The 25,224-nt window shown below is 49.0% G+C and overlaps 1 protein-coding gene across 1 annotated transcript in view; it reads right to left on the reverse strand.

Annotated features, from left to right (window-relative positions):
* Positions 1 to 1,676: 1,676 nt before the first annotated feature.
* Positions 1,677 to 25,224, reverse strand: part of oxct1a (3-oxoacid CoA transferase 1a) — a 54,174-nt gene continuing 30,626 nt past the window's right edge. The window contains exons 13-17 of the mRNA XM_064296932.1: positions 22,867 to 22,942; positions 12,638 to 12,727; positions 10,266 to 10,346; positions 2,752 to 2,853; positions 1,677 to 2,272 (exon numbers count right to left, since the gene is read on the reverse strand). Of these exons, the coding sequence (XP_064153002.1) occupies positions 2,237 to 2,272; positions 2,752 to 2,853; positions 10,266 to 10,346; positions 12,638 to 12,727; positions 22,867 to 22,942 (385 nt within the window). The 3' untranslated portion in view covers positions 1,677 to 2,236. The remainder of the gene's footprint in view (positions 2,273 to 2,751; positions 2,854 to 10,265; positions 10,347 to 12,637; positions 12,728 to 22,866; positions 22,943 to 25,224) is intronic.

Consider the following 25,224-nt stretch of genomic DNA (forward strand, 5'->3'; position numbering starts at 1 on the left):
AGATAACTCACCAATGACTTTCATTAATACATACGTCTTAAATCGCTGATGTCAGTCTACATTCTTTGCTTGTTAAATCACCTTGGTATTCTACATTGAATTCAATGACTCTATCCATTGTTTATAACCTGTATGTAGAAAATGTGGCTGCTCAGTTCACTTCAGTGAGGAAACAGGTGCTTACACTGCAGTAGACACTGTTAAAAAGGAGCAGTTTAGGCTTTCAGACAGGCATGGCTCTAGCCTTTCGATTGCGGGGCGGGGGGGGGGGGGGTGGTACATTTTTCCCTTCGCTTCCCACCTCCCAGACAGATTGTGCACGAGGCGTCTGCCCTTGTCGCCTATGCATAGAATAAGGCTATTCACTTGAAGCCCAAAGACCTGTCCAGTATTTCAATTATTTCTGCTCACCAGATTTCGAAGCATTTATGAAAGGTTCAGTGTTCAGAACATTCATACATGTTCAATGAATAGGTAAAAATGGTAATACTTGCAAAAAAAGAGAGAAAAAAATCCGGATTGGAAATACGCACAGCATCTCCCGTCGTGCATCTATTTCTAGCGGGTTTATAGGAAATTTATTGAGCAGTCAGTCAGCTGTTCTCCCACAGTGCGAGTGGCGTTGTCGGAGCTAGCACAGGCGGCGCGAGACTACGCATTATCTCTCCCGCCTGAGGCCGCCCGGCATGTGTGCGCAGGCAGTTTGCCGCCTCCCTGCGTTTCCGTTCTGGCAGATCCACGGGTCTTGTCTTGGCTACTGTTAAGCCGAAAGCCAGAGGGCACCTTATGGGATAGTAGGCATCAATCAAGCGCCGAACCGAAATAACAGCTGATCAGCTCGGGAAAGTATGTATAAACACAATGAAATAAAATGGGCGAAGTACCAGGTGTCTCGAGCCGACACAAGAGAGTAGAGACGGGCCTATTGCTAAACTGTTGCACCAGTCTTGATGACTGAACGACAGATAAGAATACTGTAAAGAATTTCTGTTTTACAACCCCGCGAAAATTAATAGCATCCAAGTGCACGCCCAAGGCCAAAACATTATCGCCCTTCTCAAGCATACAAGTAGATAAAAAAGAACGAATGATGGGGAACGCAAACGGAAGTTACCAGTCCGTTCACGAGACGCCCGTTAAGCTTTGATGGCCGTTAACGGGTTTGTTCCAAGATGGGGATACGCGCACAAGTGCTACGCTGCGCGAATCATCAGACTGTTACTAAGCAACAGAAGTTAACAGATATCCAATTCCTGCACTTCCCATTCCAATACAAACTGGGCGTGGATAAATGAAGTCCACTCCTATAGCTCCTAGTTACCAGATAACTAGATACAGATACACGTGGGATTCTGGAGAGTTATGCATTGCAGTTATGCATTTCATTCTTCTATGAAATCACACTATTTGTTGTTTGACGCAGACTCACAATTTTATGGAAAACATAAAAACATCTTTGTACGACATTCGTGTCCTCATTACACAATTCCCGGCTAAAATATGCATCCTTCCTAGATTACAAAGTGTGCTACCACAGAAATGTGTAAAACATTTGAAAGAAATATAATATATATAAATCGTACCCCCCCCCCACACACACACACACACACAAAAACACACATGACCAAGTCAATCTGTATCTCAAACTTTCAATTAAAAATACAATACAAATACAATGATTTTTATGAACCGCACATATTTATTTACAAAGGAAGAACAGAACACGCAAAGGGCACCAACGGGAAAGGTAAGGCTTCAAAGTGTTACCACCGACAGGCCAATGTGTGTGTCTCAGTGAGCACGTGCGAGTAATAACTTAAAACAATAGCACATACTCTAATTCCGTTTCAAACGAAAAAAGGTAAACTAAAAACTAAATTAAAACCCAATAAGAGCTGGGCTTGAAATGTCACAGACGGGGATTCATTTCGGCACTACCCACCGGAGCAGACAAGATCCATTCCCGATATAATTTCGACCGCAGAGCGCTTAATACATATCTTACCCCCACAGGCATGATCAGCCTTCTAGATGTTTCTCTCGGTCTCAGTCAGTTTGAGTAATGAGAATGCTGCGTAAGATGCCTCGATCATTTCTGACACATTTCCATTCACAGACGTACAGAGGCAGCGGAAATGTTTATGATTTCTTCACTTTGTTCGTTTTGATAATGACTGGGAACTTGGCGTTCGTACCGTTTCAAATAAAAATGAAAAGTTTGTTCGTTCCTGAACATTTAGATTTGTTGCATCTGTCTTAAGTTCGGAGATACCTGTTTGAGAGAAGAGAATGGAGAAAAGAAAGAATGATCAGCATTATTACCCAGACAAAACACATAACTTAGCACTTCAATTTCACAGTACAGAACATTGTTTCTCTTGAAACTGTTCCATATAAATGCATTTTTATGAAAAATGATTATCATGCAGGAAATAGCACAACAGTCAAAAAATAGAAGGTGGTATAAGGAGCCAGCCTGGTTCCAGCTCCACAGTGGGAAAGGGGTATAATGAGCCAGCCTGGTTCCAGCTCCACAGTGGGAAAGGGGTATAAATGAGCCAGCCTGGTTCCAGCTCTACAGTGGGAAAGGGGTACAATGAGCCAGCCTGGTTCCAGCTCCACAGTGGGAAAGGGGTATAATGAGCCAGCCTGGTTCCAGCTCTACAGAGGTAAAGGGGTGTAATGAGCTAGCCTGGTTCCAGCTCCACAGTGGGAAAGGGAGATACGAGTCTCACACATCCCCACACTCACCTCAAAATCGGTACCGGTGCATTTCTTGATGTCATCGGGCGTTAGCCCCTCCCACACCTCGATCAGGGTGAGGCCTTTGCTCTGGTCCACGTCGAAGACGGCCTGGAGCGGGAACGAGGAAAAAAGCGTCAATACGATAGCTCCCCCCCCCCCCCACCCGTGTGAGGGGCCAAGGAAACCGAGAACTTGCGGGTTTGAATCCCACCATGATTCCACCTCGTTTGCATAGCTCAATTATTTTTTCCATCTGCTCATTCGTTTCACTTGAAAATGCTTTGACCAAAAAAAAAAAAATGAATGAATTTAACGCAATAGTGTCCTGATTACAAAAATCCTAAGGAAATAATAATAATAATACATAATAAAAAAATTATCTGGAGAAGAGCCCAGGAAAAAAAAAAGCAGTGTTTCATTCATTTTCAAGCTTAAGCAGCCCAACAGGCTCCCTTGAGGTGAAACAGTTTAGCCAAAGCTAAAAAAAAAAAAGAAATGGAAAAAAAAAAATTCAGGCACAGCTTTAGCGCTGAACTGGGCTGCTAATTAAAAGGACCGTTGAGACGCAAAGAGCAGCCGGTGTTTCTAGGAAAGGACTGAAACAGCGGGAAAGCATGTTTGACTGAGTGCGATCGCGCCTTTTCCCCCCGCTAACGCACTAGCCGCTAACATTTATCATCTTTTCGAGAGCAGCCAGGTGTACCCTTGAAACTCGCCCTCGTCCCCCACCACCCCCCCCACCCCCCACCCCCGCTCTCATGCCCCAGCAAGGGCCTAAAGGAGGTGGACAAGATAGGACGCTGAACACAACCGTTTCTCTCCTGGAGAAATGCATGGTTTTTACTTATCTCTTTGCAGGACAAAGTTAAGGACAAATATGTGAGCAGATACGCAGTCGAAGCTCAGTTACGATTTTCTGGAACATGAACACGGTGTCCTCTCATTGCCTGAACCGATTCCCAAAATAATTGCGGTCGCTCGTTCTGACTTGAAGTTGGTTTTTTTTTTGGGGGGGGGGGGGGGGGGGTGGTGAGAGAGGCCATTTTCTCTCCTGTCCGTCATCAGGAGGGCCCGCTGTGAGTGACACAGTCTCGCTAGCATTGCTGGAGCTCGTTAGGGGAGTAGAGCCACGATGGGCTGAACCACCGGCTCTGGGGGGGGGGCTATTTAACCCAGAATATGAACACCGGCCCAGTATGAATCTCTAAAGCCAGCCCCCAAGAGTTTCCATATCATAACACTCATTAATTGAACGGCTCAGTAGAAATCCTCGCCCTGGGCAGCTCACCCAACCGTACTTTTATTCTGACACAGACAGCAGCTATGGAGTCGGACATTTCCTGAAGCAGTTCGGGCGAACTGCCCCACTCAAAGGGGCAGTCCAGATCCTGGCCTTTGGCTTGAGGGAAAATGAGGTGTTTGTTCATGTTCTGCCATCATTTCTGGAGTTCCTCCATTTTTGGAACTGGAATGGCCGCCTCGCCGTGCGGGGGAGGGGGACTGTGGTCTGGACACGATCGACAATCCGTCCTCAACATCGACTCCCAAGTATATGTTAAGCGTTCATTTTTTTCCCCCTTCACAAACGCGGCTTGGTGAGTCAACATCAGTAATCACTCAGCTGAACACTGATAAAAATCGGTTGCGTTTAAGTTATGTAAAATAGCCCGGAGCTCTGCTGGTGGAAGCTAACGAGTATCGCAGCGAACCCGAGCACAACTCAGAAAACACGATCTAAAAATACGACGCAAGTTCCCCAAAGAAACGTGACGCTTTTAATGCGATTTTTGCTCCAATTGACCCTTTTCCCCCTAAATTAAAGTGACGATCAAGATCTGCTTTGCTGGGATTTAAACGTTGTTTTTTTTTTTTTTTAAGGGATTACGGTTTGCGGATTGCAGGCCTTTAATGATAAATGGAGCGCATTAAGGATGGCACACAGATTGAATTACTCCCAGATTCTCATTACACGCGCTCGGACTTTATCAGCCAGAGAAGTAGTTTAATGCAGCCGGCGCTGCTTTCTATCAAACGCTGCCCTTATTTACGTTTGTACAACTAATTGAGAATGCAGCCCATGTGAAGAGAGAAGGTGGCAAGGGGGGGGATTGAGGGGTTTATGAAGGCATATTGGAAACGATAACCAGATTTCACCAAGCGGGGGCGGGCTGGGGTGGGGGCGGGGGATTACTGGAGGTGGGGGGGTGGTGGGGGGGGGTGGGCAGCAGAACACTGGTAATGCTGTTTCCAATTTCATATTTCACAGAGAGACAGAGAGAGAAAGAGAACGAGAGAAAGAGAGAGAACGGTAGGTTTCTTTGCGAACACGACCACGCTTGTCGATTCCTCCCAGTCTCTCCGGCTGTTTCCCTCCTTTCTGGTCCTGTTCGGTGTGCACGGGCCCGAGCATCGATGCAGTGGCGACTCCTACGCACTGAAATACGCGATTTAAAAAACCGGCTTTAGAGCACAAGACAAAAAAAAAAACAGGACGATAAAAAAGCCATAACTCTACACCTAATGCGTCAGCGCCAGATTACGCACATTGTGCAAGAAGAATAAATACAGATTAATGATGAATATGACTATTGATCTTCAATTAGGTAAGGAGGCCTGCAAATGAAGGTCGGTTTCCCGATCCATCACCCCAGCCTTGTCTGAAATTAAATTTACGAAGAAAGAAAGGTGCTTCAGTGACTCTTTCCTGTTACGTGAGACTTTGCTGCTTTTACTCAGAAGAGGCTGACGACTTAAATAAATTAAAATTCACGAAAATAGCACCCCTGCGTGACTTGAATTATACCCCTTTCCCCCTGTACTCCACAAGACACGAAGCAGACCTTGTTCGTTTTGGCCCTGGGGCCCAGACTGCGATCGGAACAAGCGCCTGCATCGGCTGCGCCACTCCAGAACCCACGACTGACTGAAAGGCATTATGGGAAATGTAGTGCGGCAATCACGCAGCCTTGTGAGGTCACCAGGCAGTGTGTGGTACTGATGGCGGAGCAGAATGTTCCCCCTGGGATATTTGGCTGTTTTTGGCGGTATGTTAATGCTGCTGCTTCGGCCAAATTATTTAGATGAAGACCTACGGGTCATTAACTGCCAGATAAAATAAAATTCAAACTTCAAACTGCTGCTTAAGTCATCGGAGCATATGCAAGGCTGCAATATTTTATTCTTTATTTCCTAGTACGACACTGACTCACACCAGGACCTTCTGGGGTGTATGCGTAAGACTCCTGGCTCATCTCCCCAGGTTATCAGGAAGGCAGTGCCCATGCAGAGGGTGAACACAGATGCTCAGGCACTGAAGCTCACCGCACAGCCTAAACCTGCCGTTATTCCCCTATTTGTCGGGCAGATGCTGGCGCTCAGGACGACCTGCAGAGATCCTGCGGCACAGCGGCAGAGCCGGCTCGGCAGCTAAGGGGCGGATCGGGTCCGAGTCGCGGGGGCCGTGGGATCGGACCCAGCTCCACGCCGGTCCCGCTCGCGTCCGGCCTCCACGGGGCAGGCTCAGGCCCGTCAGCGCGAGAGGAACCGCGTTACATCACACCGCCATCGCGAGGACGGCGAGCGCGCTTCCTCCTCTCGGTTAGAGGGGGGGGGGGGAGAGAGAGAGAGAGAGGGGGAGGGAGAGGGAGAGAGAGAGAGAAAGAGAGAGGCAGACAGAGAGAGAGAGGGAGAGAGAGATAGAGAGAGAGAGAAAGAGAGAGGCAGAGAGAGATAAAGACAGAGAGGCAGAGAGAGAGAGGCAGAGAACGAGAGAGGTAGACAGAGAGAGAGGCAGGTAGAGAGAGAGAGAGAGAGAGCCAGAGAGAGACAGAGAGAGAAAGAGAGAGAGAGAGAGCGAGAGGTAGCCATGCATGACGGTACAGCCATCCCAACAAATGAGGCCGCGCCCGCCATTCGGAAAACGGCCACGGGACGCAGAACGCCAGGCCTCCGTCTGCTCCGGAAAGCAGACGCCGCCCCTTTCTGCCTCGCCTCTCGGCCAATCAAATTACGGAGCTCTTCGTTTTCTTTCTCCGGTACTCCTCACCGTTTCTTCTTGCTCTGGTCAGTGCTAATGCATTACAAACACGAGGCACGTGTTCACGCGCGATAAAACAGCGTTAATAACGCCGATACAGGACGGCTCGGTAAATGCTGCTGGGCGAACGGCGGCGTGGGTAAAGGTCAGTTTGTTGTTGCGATTTTCGGGGTGGGCTCGGGCGAGCGGAGCGCGGCAGCGTCCACGGCAACCCCGCGGGCGGGAGCGGACCCCGCGTGCCCGAGCTCAGCTCTCGCCGTGTCTGCTTCGCGGTAATCAGGTTTGACCGCGATGGCGACTGAACACGGGCGTCGGTTTGACGTCACCCGGGGGGGGGGCTATCTGCTTCAGAAGAGAGCGGTGTTGGGGGGGGGGGGCAGTCTTATTCACAGGTGAACAAGCCCCCGTTATCGAGTTTATAGGTTTTTTTTTTAATTCACAAATCTGAACGACACCCTTATCAACGAATAAGCGACGCTTGGAAATCCACGGCGAGAAACAGCAGGAGAAAGACACCGTGTCTTAACTACAAAAAACTAAAAACAAAATAAATTAATAAAACCGTAAATAAAATCTCACTGAGAGATAGCCCGGCTCCAAAATGGCACAAACATGCCGACACATGAGAACGTGTGGACAATTCACACGCAGGTGCGATTTATCAACTGGCAACACCCGCAAAAAAAAAATCCATATTAAGCTCGGAGCAAAGCTCAGGACAAAATGTACAATTAAGGAAACGCACGTACGGATTTAGGAAATGTCACAGCCAGATTTGGGATATCGCCTGAAGAGAAAAAATCAGTATATTTCCGTCACATTTCTCCACAAATTACTTCTGGCTGGGCTGTTCTGTGGAGGCACTTTTTTCTCTCAGTAGCTGTTACTTTATGATTCTCCTCTCCACTCTACAGACAGTTTTTTTTTCTCTCTCAACCTCACATTTAAACTTGAATCCGTTTTATGTATTTTCCTTTTTTTCCCCCACTCTCTCTCTCTCTCTCTCTCTCTCTTTTTCTCGAGGCTGAGAGCGATAAGGACGGATGGCGGGAGCTCGCGGGCGGGCGAAACGCAGGTGCCGGGGTTTTCGCGATAATCGCGTGGCCCACCCGCCCGCCCGCCCGCCCCGGGTTCGAAGGCTGCCGGAGTCGGGGGACACCGCAGAGAGAACACGGGACAGCGAGAGGGGTTTAAACCGAAAATGAGGCTAACGACTCAGCCACGACAGCCATTTTGCTGTCATTTTTCGGCCATTTTACAGTTATAATTTTGGTGAAATAATACATTTTCAGTGACACCCTCATTGGGTAGTTTACCGCATATTCAGTTTGGTTACCCACCTTGGTTCACATTAGCAGCTGATATTAGTAACAATGAGAAAGTCTCAAGCTAGCCTATATGCTTAGCCTTCTATCCCGCATTTGGACAGTGGTTTCAAGTTAGCGGGTTTATTTGATGAAATAAAATACGCTAAAAAGCAGACTTGCATAAGCTCTTTGCTTAGGGAAAAATAGCTTTTTAAAAAAATATATATATAAAGACCAAGCACGTGCTCCAGCTCCCTCTGTGAAAATCCAGTGAACTAATGCACACATGTAGTGAAGTGGGAAAAAAAACAAAACAACAAAAAAAAAACGAACTCTTGGCACATTAGCCTCCGTTTAGCCGGGGACGGCGGGAACGCGGCTCGGCGCTGCTCTGTGACGGGTGGGCCGCGGAGAAAGGGCGGGAAAATCCGCTCGCCGTGCCGGGCTGGGCAGATCCTGTCGCTGACAGGAAGCCTGGGCGGGGGGGGGGGGGGGGGGGGAGAGGGGCAGAACCTCGCAACACTAAAGCTAATGAAGGTAATGACCTGGCAGAGGGCAAGGCCAGCGGCCTCTGAGCTGAGAGAGGGGGGGGGGGGGCGGCGGAGGGCGGGGGCGTGACACAGGGAGACTAGGGCGGGGTTAACCTTTCTAAATGTCGACAGGCCAGATTCACCGTCCGGAGCGTGTAGCGCAATCTGTCTTCGGAACGGGAGGAACCCAGCGAAGCGAAACCGCGAGCTGGATCGCTATAGCAACCGTCGGCGAGGAACGGGAGCTCTCTCTCCCTCTCTCTCTCTCTCTGCCTCTCTATCTGTCTCTCTCTCTCTCCTCTCCCCACACCAATCAAAAAAGTGTGACCCGAGGTGAAACGCCCCCCCCCGGCTAATCGGAACGCGCCGTTCCGCTTCGTTTGTTCCGTGCGATCCGGCGCGGTCCTCCACCGTTCCCGTCCGGCCGGGACACGTCCCGTCAGCGTCACCGACGCCGAACCGCCTCCGTTCGGTTTCAGGGCCCCAGCGGCGTGCTCCCGTTTAGCGGCGAGCGCGCGGCACGCGTCCCGCTCAGGACCGGAACGAGCGCCCCGAGGCGCGATCGCTCACGATTAATCCAGGGGAGCGGGAGAGTGGCCGAAAATGTTTTTCGTGAAAACGAGCCGCTCTCACATTGCCACGGAAACGAGCGGCAGGCGGCTTCCGCTCGCGCGTGTAATAAAATGAGTCGGAACGCGACGGCATCGTCCCTTAATGGCAGAATTCACCGTCTGTGGCAAGGCGCATTATCCCTTTATCTGCTTTGCAAACCGGGGCCTCTGCGTCTGACAGATTCTGTGGACAGATCTCTTACGGCTGGAATTTTTTTTTTTTCTTATCCCCCCCCGGGGAAAACACGCGAGCTGGGATTAAAACGCTCCATCTTTAAATTCTTCAGAGCTCACGCCTCTAACTGCTTCCCGACACCGTTCCTCCAACTCAAACGGGAAACCGTACCGAACGGCGAGTGTTTCGCTTTCCGAGAGGGAAAGGAACAGCCGTTCTGCTGCTGTCCAGCCAATCAGAAAAAAGCGGGCGGAGTAAAAGAGGGTTGTTCAGGAAGCATTAAGCATGTCTTTAAAAACCTGCAATTTGCCGCTGTTATGACAACATTACTACTTAGGTGAGAAAGGAACTCCTGAGGTGGCCACAGGATGGAACCCCTCAGAAAACAAGCAGCGAGCGACGGTGGAGGCTAACGCGGTCTCTGACACAGCTGAACACCATGCAACCGAAGCGAGAACGGCGTTAAAATAAGTCTTCGCCAGGCTCTTGTTTTTGGAAAATGAAATCAGACGCCGGGGTCCGTGGAGGGAGGCTGCAATTAAATTATGGTCAAAACAAACGCTGATCTTTGCTCCCGGTTCTCTCCCCCCCTCCCCGTGCCGAGGCGTTGGGACACTCGATCACACCCCCCCATCACCCCCCCATTTTCCTGCCAGGAGGGATGAGGGAGATTTACTTCCCCCACCACTGAGGGGGGGGGACTACTGGGGAAGCCATAAAAAAGTGATGAGTCTGTGAACACACACAAGCACTCCCCGGCCCTGCAGAAACTCTTTCAGATCTTTCTTTCATTTGCGTGTGTGTCTGCTGACCAACAGAGAGGCACAGAGATTAGAGTCAGAATGCGCTAACCGCTCTTACCTTTTCGGTGATGATGCGATCCACACACTGCTTCCCTGTCAGCGGCAGGTTGCACTTCTCCAGGATCTTGTGTCCGCCCCCCTGGAAGCACAGGGCCAAAGGTCACATGATCATTCTCTGCTGTGTCCCCCGCCAACCTCAGCACACCCAAACATGTCAGCTGCACTGAGGCTAATTACAACAGAGTACAGCTACATCATGCCCCCCCCCCCCACCCCCCAGAAAAGGGTGGGGCAACCATGTGCCGTCAATCAACAACCGTTGCCCTCAAAACAATGGTATGATTGGCTGAAATCTCGAAACACGATAACTCAACCCATTTTTGTGGTTCATGTCGACCTCAGGATCCAACAAGATTAGAACCAGACTCCAGAACCAGACTCCTCTGCATTTTATTGTATCAGGTAAATCAGAGGGCTTGACTGCGTTTACACTCCTGAAGATTTACTGTGGCAATTTCAATTTGTTCAAGGGTGCCAACCACAGCTCCCCCCCAGGAGTTCCGAGGGGCCTGCAGAGTTTGGGTCAGAGGGCCAGGCCCCCAAACACGGGGGCCAGATAGGCCTGGGGCCAAGAGTCAGAGAGGGTACCAGGGGGGAACCACCCGACACCTGCTGCACCATCTGCTCCTGGAGAGCAGGGGAAACTGGAGAGTGTGTGTGTGTGTGTGTGTGTGTGTGTGTGTATGTTAGTGTGTTTGTGTGTGTGTGTGGTGTGCGTGTGTGCCTGAGTGCTTGTGTGCTCACAAAACACTCATTCAGGTTTCCGCTTCAATTTCAAAGAAATACGCAGCTAAATAAAAAGTACACGGTGAAGCCAATCACACTGGGGAGAAAAAAAAACGTTTCTTTTAAAATGTCCCCAGGACTGGTGGGTGGGGGAGGCACGTGCACAATCTGGCCACCCGGTCGTTTTCCTCTTAGAGGTGGTGGCAGCAACCCACACCTTGCCATGAAAGCACATCCATCCATCCCCCTCCTCCTGCCCCTCGTTCCTCATCCGTAATTCCGTCTCCCGGGTGATCTATGCTCCCTTTCCGACCGGCTCTTTAAATTGCACACTACCCCCCCCCCCCGGCTGTCGCCACGGTATCCACATAAATATCCGAGGGGAAGATGACAGCGCTTCGACCGGCTGACGTCACAACGCTGAGAAGCGCGGATGGACTCCAGTGACCCGACAAATCGAAAACCGCCGGGGTCTTAGCCCCGCCCACTTTGTGCCTCAGCCAATGAAAGCCAGCGTTCTTTTCTTTTTTTTTTATGTCCTTCTCTCCCAAAGTTTAATGGGTTATTTTTGGGTGCTTTAATAATTCCTAATTCCCTCCCTTACAACTGAAAACCGGTGATGCCCGAGAGCTGGATTAAGCCGCAGGAGCATCGCGCTATTTAAACCGCTACATTACCGTAACGTCTAAACAAAGGGTGTCCTCGTAAGCCCTGCGTTCGTTCTGTTCTCCCACTCTGGAAAGCCCAGTCTCATTCGCTGGCCCGGTTCAGTGCTGCAAAGTCCACCGGGGGGGTAACTCAGGAGACAATCGCTCGCTCTGTACCGCGCATCCTTGAGTCCGCGTGACTGCCTGAGAGACTGAATGGAGCTCAGTCAGGCAGCCTCAGCTCCGTGTTCTGGGAGAGACCTTAGAAGGCTTAGCTTAGCCTCAGCTAGCGCCCCAGGTTGCGCGGGCGGGGTGGGGTGGGGGGGGGGGCATCGCTGAACGCCAACTCAGATGTGCCTCATGTACAGCTTCAGGGTTTCAGTGCCCGCTGTGTCGCCACACAGCCGTACAATGGAGGGGCGCGGGGGCGCGAATAATTAGGAGACAAAGGCCAACGTATGACTGTATGGTGAGCACAAGCATAACAGGAGACAGCCGTGTCAGCACCTCGAATACATTTACATCACATTACAGGCATTTAGCACACGCACTTATCCAGAGAAACATTTTTAAATGCATCCATTCTTGGATATATATACTGAAGCGATGCCGGTTAAGTAACTTGCTCAAGGGTACGACGGCAGTGTCCAACCTGGGAATCGAACCTGCAACCTTTGGGTTACAAGTCCAGCTCCTTACCCGTTACACTACACTGCCGCAACACCGCATCACATTCAGTCTCTGAGCTGGCGCTCTTATCCAGAGTGATTTACGGAGCTCACAGTATACCGTATATTTTTTAAAAATATAATCTATTTATACGGCTGGGTATTTTACTGAGCAAATTGAAGCACTTTGCAGAACAGCAGGGTCCCACCTGGGGACCCAACCTACGTGGTTAACAAGACCGGTTGCCAGTTATGCGCTTTACATCCGTCAAGGCTGTGAAATAACGGAAACAGCGCGAATCGCGGATGACAGCTGGAGTCGGGACTACCTTCGCGGAATGCTCCATGGTAACCACCACCTTGGTTCCAGCGCTGGCGACAAGGTCCATGGCTCCTCCCATGCCTTTGACCATTTTACCCTGCAAGACACACACACACACACACACATGAGCAAAGCACAGAGAAACACTGTGTGCTCTCATCGCATCGCAGATCCAGCTCCGTATTCTACCTGTCAATGAGCCTGAAAGATTAGAGTTAGAGTCGACATGGACGGTAAATCTCCAGGAACAGGGATGGGCAGCCCTGGCCTAGTGGCCATGGCAATGCGTGACATCACTCATGGAGGCCAGCCCAGGCCTGAGTTCAAACCTTCCGTGCGCCGGTGGCCTTGGTGACCATTGTGACGTCACAAAGGCAGAGCCTCCCGTCGGCTCTTTAAGGAAGTCAGGCTGGACCGTTTTGATCCCAGCTATGAATGGTTGTGTTGGCATTCTGCACCAGAAGTGCCGCCAGGCATGAAGACAAGTTGAGAATGTTTGTGCTGATGTGTGATATTTGTTTACCCTTTCCAGGGCATGTTTATCCATGCCTGGGTACTGCTCTGCAACTTTCCACACAGAAACATTTACAGCACGGTACAGTGTGATCACACACACACACAATATCATTTTCTCTCTCTCACACACACACACACAGACACGAACGCAGGAATGCACAGAAGCAGGCGCGTGCACACACACACACACGCACACAGGCATGAAGGCATCCACACAAGCAGGTGTGCGCGCACGCGCACACACACACACACACACACACACATACACAGACGCGCACACACACCCGTGAATACAATGAGGCCCTGGCACGTCTTTTTGTTCTGAGTGATGGGACGGCCTTGTAGGTGAAGTCAGGCAGAGGCGGACGGGCACACACAGACCAATCCCCTCCTTTCCCGGCCATCCCACGATCCTATGCAGCAACACGCCTCGTCCGCAAATTTACGGTGTGATGACATCACGCTCCCTGCCAGGTGTGCCGATGAAGCTGAGGAGGCGATTATCCGCTGCTCGTGTTTTAGCGCCAAAATTTACCACCCAGAGAAAGGGGGGGGGGCGTGTAGGCCAGGATGAATGGGGCTAGTGGAGGAGGGGGTGTGGGAGTAGAAACCGGGTGATTCGGATAGGAGGGAAAGATAGAGTAGAGAAGCCGTGTCAGCTTCTGCTTGACTGTGACTATACTGTTGACTATACCTGATGTGTGTGTGTGTGTGTGTGTGTGTGTGTGTGTGTGTGTGTGTGTGTGTGTGTGTGTGTGTGTGTGTGTGTGTGTGTGTGTGTGTGTGTGTGTGTGTGTGTGTGTGTGTAGTGTGTGTGTGTGTGTGTGTGTGTGTGTGTGTGTGTGTGTGTGTGTGTGTGTGTGTGTGTGTGTATGTGTGTGTGTGTGTGTTGTGTTGTGTTCTGTGTTGTGTGTACTTGTGTGTTGTGTGTGTGATGTGTGATTGTGTGTGTGTGTGTGTGTGTGTGTGTGCTGTGTGTGTGTGTAGTGTGTGTGGTGTCGTGTGTGGGTATCTGTGTGTGGTGCTGGTGTGGTGTGTGCGTGTGTGTGTGTGTGTGTGGTGTGTGTGTGTGTGTGTGTGTGTGTGTGTGTGTGTGTGTGTGTGTGTGTGTGTATCTGTGTGTGTGTGTGTGTGTGTGTGTGTGTGTGTGTGTGTGTGTGTGTGCTTGCCTGTATGTGTGGTCCTGGGCTGCACTGAATGCCTTTTGTTTCACACTAATTTAGCCACAGCAACACATACATCCACACACAAAAACACTACCAACTACCGTCACCCTTTGCTCACGCTCTTGATTAAAGTGCTATTGAAGTGCATTACATAGCAATTAAAAAAAGCACCAGAGCGCACGCTCACACGCTCCTGTGGATACGGAGCTGGTTTGGGCTCGGAATTAGGGTCACGGCTGAAGTCAGCACTACAGGGAGTGGGTAACAAGAGCGGAGTCATCTCATCAACTCTCCCTCCATGCAAACTCAGCCAACGGAGCCCTAATGACACAGTAATTACATGGATATGCAGGCAATTTAGCATAACAATGGGCTTCTCGTAGATATAAAAAAAAGAAGATGTTGTCAGATATAAACATGAAGTCTCGCACATCCTCGTAGCACAGGTGAGCAAGGAAGGTCCTCACTATTTCTGCATTTCACGCCAACTGTTTACACACACTGATTTAATTTAATAAGAGTTAATTGCCCCCATATCCTTTACGCGTTCTGACACCGGTGCTAACTTCCTAGCCAGCGTGAAAATGACAGCTGAAGACAAGATGTATGAAACATTCTACTGTGGTTCAATCTGCAAGGTCAGAGCTGTGACCTTCATTCCGGGTCCTGGAGAGCCACAGGGTCTGATGGTTATTGTTCTCACCTAAATATCTGCAACCAATTCAGACCCAAGAAACCAGGTGAGGTGAGCCAACTGTGTAATCAACTACTTCATTTATTGATCAATTAAGAGCCAAGCAACAACAAAAGCCAGCAGGCTCTCCAGGACCAGGAATGAAGATCTCTGGGTTAGGGGGCTTCCCGACATTCTGCTATACCTCCACCATTACCACCCACTCTCACGTCCACCTGGGTCACATGACCTCTCTAGCGGCCCCACCTCCCTTCTCACTACCACACAGGAAGTAGAAACCAATGCGCACAGCGGACGAGAGAGAGAGAGGCGGAGGGGCCCCCCCGGCCCGCCACGGAAGAACGCCCCCGTCCTCCGCCGCGCCGTCTCAGCCGCCGCGCGAGGAACGACCCCGCGGGGGCAGAATTTACGGCGCCGGTCAGAACCGGCCCGGCGGTACCAAACGATAGCGGCTCGCGGCTCGTGGCTCGCGGCCGGCTGGGGAGGCTTTCACGGCCATCTTCTCGGAAAAACCGAACCGTGAAAAAAAGACGCTGGGGCACAAATAATCGCGCGGGAAAAGCCAACGTGATCTCAGGATCTAATGTGCGAGTATAAAAGCCTTCACCCGCATTCTATGTGATTTAACTCAAAAAGAAATATTGAATAAATACATAAATAAATACGTAAATGCCAGTTCCAAAACTGAGTGCGTGAGCACACGTTTGTGTGTTTATGAGGCTTGTGTGCATGCGTGTGTGTGTGTGTGTGTCTTTATGTGGTGTTCGGACATGTGCGTCTATGTGTATGTATGTGTGTGTGTGTGTTTATGTGTGTATGTGTTTCTATGTGTGTGTGTGTATGTGTGTATGTGTTTCTGTATGTGTGTGTGTGTGTGTGTGTGTGTGTGTTTATGTGTGTATGTGTTTCTGTATGTGTGTGTGTGTGTGTGTGTGTGTTTGTGTACAAAGTCAGCAGGAAGCTCAGCACTCTTGAGGGCTGCCTCTGGCTTGGCCGGCCCCTCATTGGCTGGTTTCTAATTTAATCCCGCTGGTTTTGGAGGGAGACAGAAACCTGCCTTGTGTACATTTTTGGCCTCTTACTGAGAAAGCGCTGTTGCTAGGAGACTGGAGCATGGATCACCTGTGGCTAGAACCACCAAAGGCTTTTATGAGACTAATGACTTTATGCCGTTATACTCCTGTTCACCTTATGGAGAGAGAGAAAGGGGGGGGAGAGAGAGAGGAGGGAGATAGTGAGAGACAGAAAGAAGAAGGAGGGCAAGAGAGGGAGGGACAGAGATAGAACGAAGAAGGAGGGCAAGAGAGGGAGGGACAGAGAGACGGAACGAGATGGATGGAGATGGGGCAGGGAGAAGATGAAGAGTCTAAAAGGAGCAAGGGATGACGGATAGAGGGAATGAGAAAATGAGAGCGAGAGAAATGGAGCCACAGAGCAGGGCGATCGAGAAGTTGCGCCGTTTGAATTTTGCGGGCTTAACCCCCCCCTCCCAAGCCGGTGGCTGAGCCCCCGATGGAACGGGAGCGCGGCACAAACAGGCAGAGCCTTGCGGTCTCAGCATCGCATGCCTCTCCCAGATAACAACCTGCACACCCGAGCACAATGCCCCCACTCCCATTTACATAATCCAGGTGAAGGGCCGTGTGCAAACAGCGTGACATATATACCGTAATGTCTGGCCCAGATCCATTAGCTGATGCCGCAGCGATTCCTCTGCAACATTTACTCTAACCCCCCTCTGCCCCCGCCCCCGCCCCCGTTCCCGCCATGGCTCCCCATCTCATTTCGCCCTTAGCCTTTAGCCCCGCGGCAAATCGCCACGGTTGCCAGAAGGAGGCATCATCCCCCAAATGCGGGGGATTCTGAAAAAAGAATCCACGAGATAAGCCTGAAACCAAAACAAACATGGAAATCAATGGTAGATGGGAGCAATTTAAAAGGAGGTATGGGGTGAAAAGCCTTTTTAAAAAAAAGGCGCGACCGAACTTTCGGGGGGCGCGAAACATGCACAGATCGGTGGAAGCGCATCCGATCCCTCTGGAATACAGATCAGATCAGAAGGCACTGAAAAGGCATTTATAAAGCCGCTCTCTCCACCGTCAGGAAATATGATGACTGGACGTTCCAAACAGGGAACAAATAAAGGGGAGAATAGAATTTTCTGAAAAAATGCGAAAATAAAAAATAAATAAACGGCCATCAGTATTCTGATCCACGAATCACCCCTCCTTCGACATCCCGCACGGCCTCCTGAAATTGAACGCTGACGCCGATCTGCCGCCGTCCGCTTTTGACCACATGCCAATAAAACCAATTTGGGGCTTCAAACGAACATCTGAAGCCCGTTCTCCTCCGCTAGTAATCGCCGCCATATCGCGGGCGTCGCCTCGGGCGCCATTAATGGAAAAGAGACGAAAACACAAATCTGAATCCCCGCGCCTTCGCCCGGGCACACTTCCCTCCCGTTTGATGAGGGATTGCAGAGGCGGGAACATGAAACGAAGAGGACGAGAATCTCTCTAATGGAAGTTTTTTTTTTTTTAATGGCATACACCCTATTATGCAATGATACGTATAAAAATATGTACCACAGAAGAGGAAAAAAAAACTACGGTACTATGATACTAAAGTGACAGTTTAAATAAAAAGTATTTTTTTTTTAAAGCCAATATAAGACACTAAGAGCACTCTTCATTGATGTATGTCATGACAGTGCTTTCCAACACAAAACAATTTTCTAAATTATTCCGTACGGTTGTCTTTTTCTCCCTCTTAAAAACGTTGCGCCTAACGCAGGGTTGAGCGCGTTCGATTCCCACCCCAATTTGGAACGACCAATCGCCGGCAACCGCGGACACGCATACGCAGAGAGAGACTGCACAATAGCTCTGCGCTACGCCCTGTATTAGCATTGTGCTATGCCATGAATTAGCATTGTGCTATGCCATGAATTAGCATTGTGCAATGCCCGATTAGCATGTGCTTGCCATGATTAGCATTTCCTAACCATGAATTAGCATTTGCTATCATGAATTACTATTGTTATGCCAATAATTAGCATTGTGTCATTCCAATAATAATCATTGTCATGCAATTTTAGCATGCTATACCTGCATTAATTTGTGAAGCCTGTACTAGCATTGTGCTACAGCCTGTACTAGCATTGTGCTACAGCCTGTACTAGCATTGTGCTACAGCCTGTACTAGCATTGTGCTACAGCCTGTACTAGCATTGTGCTACATGCTGTACGGCTCTGTCATTGAAGCATTCACCTCGTCAGCTGTCTGTTCTTAAGTGTCTGAACTCACTCCAACAAAAAAGAAAACAGAAAAAAAAGTATATTAAAAGGGGCAGATTCACAGAGAAGGGCAACTCAGAACACAGCACTTAGCACCAAGAATGTTTCCATGACGACAAATAAAATCCCACCCCCAACCCCACCAAACCTCTCCATCAACAAAATGAGGCAGCTACCATACCACGTAAAGTTGTTCTCATTTCATTTATATATGAGATGCAACTAAAGCAGAAATAATCTTTGCAAGACACATAAAGGAAAAGCAAATGTTTGAATTTTAACTGCCATATTTTTGCAAATTCATTGCCTGCTGTGTAATATTGTCTAGATCTCTGAGCAAATATAATAACATCTACAAGTCATCAGTCCATGCTCAGCTGGTCTAGTATCTGTAGATCTATGCATTGCTACATGGACTTGGAAAAAAACTTCCTGTCATGTGACAGGAAATAAGGAAGAGCTGGGTTGTGTGAGGGAAGTGAGTTAGCAAAACTTAGTTTTTCCTGGGTTTGCTTAAGAAAGAATATTTGTCAGTAATTCTAGGTAAATTTCCCCAGCTAAATTTAGGCTGTATGTACAATTACAGTTAGCTAGATGGCAAATTGTCGTTTTTCACACTTATGTTTTGTGTATATTTACAAAAAGGCTAGCTGTCATACAATTCCCCATAGCATGAGCTCCCCTGACAGTCACCTACTGCAATGTACCTGCTCAGATTGTCCTGTAGGATGCTCAAGAAGAGAGCACTCAACAAATACAAAAAAAATGAATAATAAATATTTTTAACAGCAGTAGCACCGAAAGTGAAGTGACCCAAAATGACCCTCGCCTCACCAGAACCACTCACCCACCCTCGCCCTCGCCCTCGCCCCCCCACCCAATTTCGACAACAGCCTGAAGTCCTCTCTGCATGACAAATACTTTGAACGTGGCAGGACGGGTGTCGTGTGGGAAATTGATTTGAAGTGGGCTCTGATTGGCTCAGATTTCAGCAAGGTTCTTAACAAGGGTTGCCAGGGTTAAGGGTTCTCACGACTCAGCAGGAGAGATTCCAGAGCCAACAGCACAGCTGGGGGGCGGGAGTGGGGGTGGGGCGGGGGTTCTGATAGGCCGACCGCCTCAAAACATGTTTGGCATTTTGTGTGTGTGTGTGCGTGCACGTGTGTGTGTGTGAGAGACAGTTTGTGTGTGTATGTGTGTGTGTGTCGGCTTTGGAGAGAACTTGTCAACAACTTTGCTTGATCCGGCATCCGCCTCAAAGGCTAATGAGCAGCAATCCCTCAAGGGGGCATTAACAAACACCGCATTCACTAGCTCGAGATGTTTTCCATTAATAATGCAATTTTCATTCCCATTTTTTTTTTCTTTTCTTCAAATTTGACCCAGCCGATCATATTCACAGGCCTGTCGCAACAACTCAAGGATTTTTGCCAGTTTGGGAGAAACTGCGTCAAAGCACAAGCACATTTCTCTCCCCTAGTCTATCAGCCGAACGACGCAGTCACTCTGCAGTCTATCAGTCCAGCTGTGCAGTAACATTGCAGTCTATCAGTCCAGCTGTGCAGTAACACACACTGCTGTCTACCTCAGTCTGCAGCTGCGCAGTCCACGTCACATACGCTCGCTCAGCAGACCATGGGTGTTTTCACATTTTAAAATTGTGTTGAGAGAGAGGAGTGATTCAATGCGATTGTACATTCAAACACCCCCTTCCAACAAAAAAAACTGCCTCTGCTTTCCTCTCTCTCTATAATAAAGAATATCTGAATATTAAAACACTAATATATATTCACAATCTGACAGCTTTTTTCCCCTTTGAGCTGAAAAAATGCCACATTAGCCAAAAAAAGAAACCGAAACTGAGCATTTTGCCAGTAAAAGCTGCACCCTGGGATAGGACTGCGTAGACATTAGAATACTACTTTATTATTGTGCCATTTCCAAGGCAGTTTAGAGAGCGAGAGAGAGAGTGTGTGAGAGAGCGAGAGAGGGAGACAGATGAAGAGTGAAAGAAATACAGGGAGCTATAAAAACGAGAGAGAGAGAAATGAAACCCCAAAGCAGTGATCTGTGTGTGTGTGTGTGTGTGTGCGCTTGTGCGTGTGTTTGTGTGCATGTGCGTTTGTGTGTGTGTGTTGTGTGCGTGCTTGAGTGTGTTTGTGTGCTTGTGTGTGTGTGTTTCTGTGCATGTGCGTTTGTGTGTGTGTGTTGTGTGCGTGCTTGAGTGTGTTTGTGTGCTTGTGTGTGTGTGTTTCTGTGCATGTGCGTGTGCGTGTGTGTGTATGCGTGCGTGTGTTTCTGTGCATGTGCGTGTGTGTGTGTGTTGTGTGTGTGCTGGTGTGTTGTGTGTGGTGTGTGTGTTTGTGTGTTTCTGATGCGGGGTGCGATGTGCTGCGTGTGTATGCGTGTGCGTGAGCGAGAGAAAAACTGAAAAAGAGAGAGAAAGTGTGTCTGAGGAATCATCCGTAACTTTTCCGTTATCTGTCAAAACAGAAAGCGTGTTCTTTTCACACCCCTCCTCTGCCTCTCCTCCTCCTCCTCCTCCCCCTCCTTTTTTAAAGCTAGCAGTAAAAACGATTAGCAAAAACAGCGAAGGTTAATTCAACAACTCACAACACAGGCCAACGGGCTAACGGGCTAACGAGCTAACGGGCTAACGGGGTCGGCCGTGCTCCTCCGGCTCGGCAGCGCTGGAGTAATTACAGGGACGAGCCGAGCTCCGCGCCAGGAACAGGCCAGCGAACGGCAGCTCCCCTTTCCACCAGGACACGGACTTGAGTAGCATCACGCTGCGGAAAGTGAGAGTGTGAGGGCCACGCGCAACAACATGGGCACCAGCATGGCTTCGGTTCAAATCCCCAGTGGGGGTAGCGCTCTAACACCCTTCAGAAAAGTCATCTAAAGCCCTGGTTTTCAACAGGGGGTCCGCAGACTCCAGGGGGTCCTTGAAGAAACTGTAGGATGTCCCAGGCCAGCTATGCAATGACTATGCACAGATTTGAGAAAGCATTTCAAAATATAAAACCTTTTTTATTTATAATCCTTTTTAAAGTATGGTGGGGGTCCCTGGATCTGAAAAGACTGAAAACCCCCTGATCTAAAGAGGCAGGTGACGTATGAACGGTCAAAAACAACAACATCACTGCAGCCAACGGAAGCTGAACAAACAAACAGCCAGCCAACCAGGAAACTAATAAACTTCAGTAAGTCTGTATGGTGGGAGAGAGGGAGAGAAGACAGGAGTCCTGGCGGGACAGAGCAACCCCCCCCCAGCCCACCCCAGTCCAGTGATGGGGAGGTTGGGGGTTGCCAGTTTGCATCCAGCTGTATCACTCTCAAACCCATCCCTGTACGCAAATTTGCTACTTCATTACCTTCATTACTTTCTGAGCACACTGTGAATATGAAACGCTTTCTTCAGCCACGACCTCTTCCTCCCTCTACCTCTCCCTGTCCACTTTTTCTTTTTTTATATCTCTACTTTGGCAAGTGGTTTGTTATCATTATCTACCTGCGCTGGCCAGCTGAAAACTCTAATGTATTGTGTGGGTAACTGCCTGCTCCACACGTCTCACATTTGGCCATGATTAATTGTAATGGATTGAAGTTTAATAGTAAAGAGGCAGTCTCATTAACAAAAGCACAATGAGATCGTAGCAGAAATGTAATTTCCGCAGGCATTAAGTAGGCCCGGCCCTTTTCTTAAAATTACTTTGAGAGACATTAAATTAAGCCGACCCTACATGTAAAAAATGTGCCCCTCTGGAGCTGACAGATTAGGTTTGTTCTGCCGCGATGGTGATTAAGAGGCACGAGCTGCGAGGGGCACTTATAATAGCCTTTAACCCACTGACTTCAACGCCAATCTGAGCGTTAATTATATTTCGCTTCGGCGAAAATAATTTTGCGGGTCGTACGTTTTTTCCGCCCCGTCTCTGATAACGTGATTATTTTCACTGACACGGGGGTAAAATCTCCAAAATAAACCAGCCGGGGCTTTTAAAAAAAAAAACTGCCAGTCCGCCGCTGGGGGTATTAGGATCAAGAGAGCCGAGTAATAAAAGGAGAGAGGGGCAATTATGTGTGATTCATTACAAGGAGCCCTGCGATCGGTTAGCCTCTGGAGAAACACAGCCTCTAACAGCTGGCCTCCTCCAGCACGGGAGACCAGACACAATAAAGCTCCACTGCTAACGAAAGTCCAGACAACAGATACACAGGGGTTAGGAGACAACTGCATCTGTACGTACTGTGTTTTATGTACACACACATATACACACGCACGCATGCGCGCACACACACACACACACACACACACGTACACACATGCACACACACATACAAACATATTTACACACATACAAACACGCACGAATGCACGCACGCACGCACACACACATGCACACACACTCATATTTAGAAAGCTCAACCCCGGTCCTGGGGGACGTCCCATAACAGCCGAATGCATCACAGGGCAGACGCGACGCTGCCCCCCCCCCCGCCCTCCAATGAGGAAGGGGCTCCATGTGAGAAGCGGCGGTAACCACGGGAACGCACTTACCGGAATCATCCAGTTGGCCAGGTCTCCGTGCTTGGACACCTGCATGGCACCCAGCATCGTCAGATTGATGTGGCCCCTGAAAAATCAATACCGAAATCAATTAATCAGCCAATCAAGCTGATCAATCAAAGATTCAGCCAGGTAAGAAGTAAATGAATTTTATCGACAGATCAATCAGTAAATGAATAGGCATATCAGTCAGGCAGTAAGCAGTCCAATCAGGGTCTGACACAGTCGATTTTTAACTGGGCCACTGAACCAATGCACATCACGGCTCAAGGGTGCAACAGCGCCCCCTGTCTTTGATTTGCTTCAGACACAAGACCATCCGAGCCGATATCAAGTGTCTCTCAGACAGGATGGTCTGAATGACAGGTGTCCGCTCTCATGTCTGGATGATTGAGTACCATCTCAAAGTTCTGTCTTTCACACCTGTAAAACTTAGTATCATCCAAAAGTTCTCTTTCACACCTGTACGACTGAGTACCATCCAAGAATTCTCTCGTTCACACCTAGACAGACGATGCAGTGGACACCCTTACTTTAAGTAAGTCATTTCAGCTTCAGAGATATGCACTATCACACACAGAAGTGTGTGTGTGTGTGTGAGAGAGCATATGTGCGTCTATGTTGTTGACAGAATGTGTGTGTGGAAATGTGGTATGTGTGCGGTGGTATGAGTGTGTATTGTGCTTCCATGTTGTGGGAATAGGTCTTGTGCTGCTTTATGTGAGGTAGTGTGTGTGTGTGACAAGTGTGTGTGTATGTGTATGTGTGTGCGCGTGTGTATATGAGTGTGTGTGTTTATGTGTGATGTGTGTATAGTACGTGTGTGCGTGTGTGTGTGTTGTGTGTGTATGTGCTTGTCAGTGTGTGTTGTGTGTATGGTGTGTGTGTATATGTGTGTGTTGTGTGTATGTGCGTCTGTGTGTGTGTGTGTGTATATGTGCGTGTCCCGTGTGTATGTGTGTATATGTGGTGTATATGTGGTGTGTGTGTATGTGTGTATATGTGTGTCTGTATGTGTGTGTGTGTGTATGTGTGTGTGTGTTGTGTGTGTGTTGTAGTGTGTTATGTGTGTGTGTGATATGTGTGTGTGTGTGTGGTTTGGGGTATTGGTGTTATGTGGTGTGTGTGTGTGTGTTATGTGTGTGTGTGTGTGTATTGTGCGTGTTGTTGTGTGTGTATGTGCGTGTATGTGTGTGTGTATATGTGGTATAGTGTGGTGTGTGTATAGTGTGTGTATATGTGTGTGTGTGTATATGTGCGTGTGTTGTGGTTGTTGTGTGTATTGTATAGTGTGCTGTGTGTTATGTGTTGTGTGTGTATGTGTGTGTGTGTTGTGTAGTGTGTGTATGTGTGTGTGTGTATGTGTGTATGTGGTGTGTTTGTTGTCGTGTAAGGTATATGTGTGTGTGTGTATATGTGTGTATATGTGCGTGTGAGAGGCGGGTGAGGGGGGGCTCTCTGGCTCTCAGACAGTGACAGGGCGGGATCTGAGCGTCAGCATTAGCATCCCATTAGGCTGACAGCTGCGCCGGGCCCCCACTGCGGCAGCACCAGGGCTGCGTCTCTAATGAGCGGGGGAGCGGGCCCACTGACAGCCCACATGTCAGCGCGCGCATCCCGGGCCGGAGGAAGAGAATAAAGAAATAAAAAATATGTGTTTTACAGTTCCATCCCTTACCCCCCCCCGCCTCCCCCTTCGGCAACCCTTCCAGATGATTCTGTCACATCAGCTGCCGATGCAGTGCCACACTCCAGGGGAATAAACAGAGCCTCGTTATACCAATACGGACAATTCAACAAATATCAACATATGAATTACTAAAATATGAATTAAAATACATATACACACACACACACACACACACACACACACACACACGTGTATTAAAATGGAATATGATATATCACCAGTCCACGGTATCGGGTTTGATCTGGGAAACTGCATTTCGCAGTGCAGCCCCACCATGGCGTTTTTCCTGCTGACAGCTGTGCCGTCGATGCTATCACCTGACCCAGCATTTTCACATAAGTTTGGGTTTTTTGTCTAACCAGGCTGGGGGGGGGGGGGGGGCCGCGGTGCAGTTAAGCAGTTCGACCCGTGTCTCGGGGGTTGCGGGGATAAATCCCAGGGGCACAGCCGTATGCAGCGAGGCACTATATCTGAGGCACTCTTGGCAAGACGCCCGGCCGTGCGAGAGGACACTGAAAAACGGGTATGCAGAAAAAGGAACTCAGGAAAAAGGTGTAAATAGTGGACTCTAAAGACTTTTGGCAGGCTCCGTTGACAATGGGAGAATAAAAGAATTTCAAATTGGCATGTTTTACTGCTGAATAAAAAGGCTGCCTTCC

This window comes from Anguilla rostrata, chromosome 10 (assembly GCF_018555375.3).
Source record: "Anguilla rostrata isolate EN2019 chromosome 10, ASM1855537v3, whole genome shotgun sequence".
Lineage (NCBI taxonomy): Eukaryota > Metazoa > Chordata > Actinopteri > Anguilliformes > Anguillidae > Anguilla > Anguilla rostrata.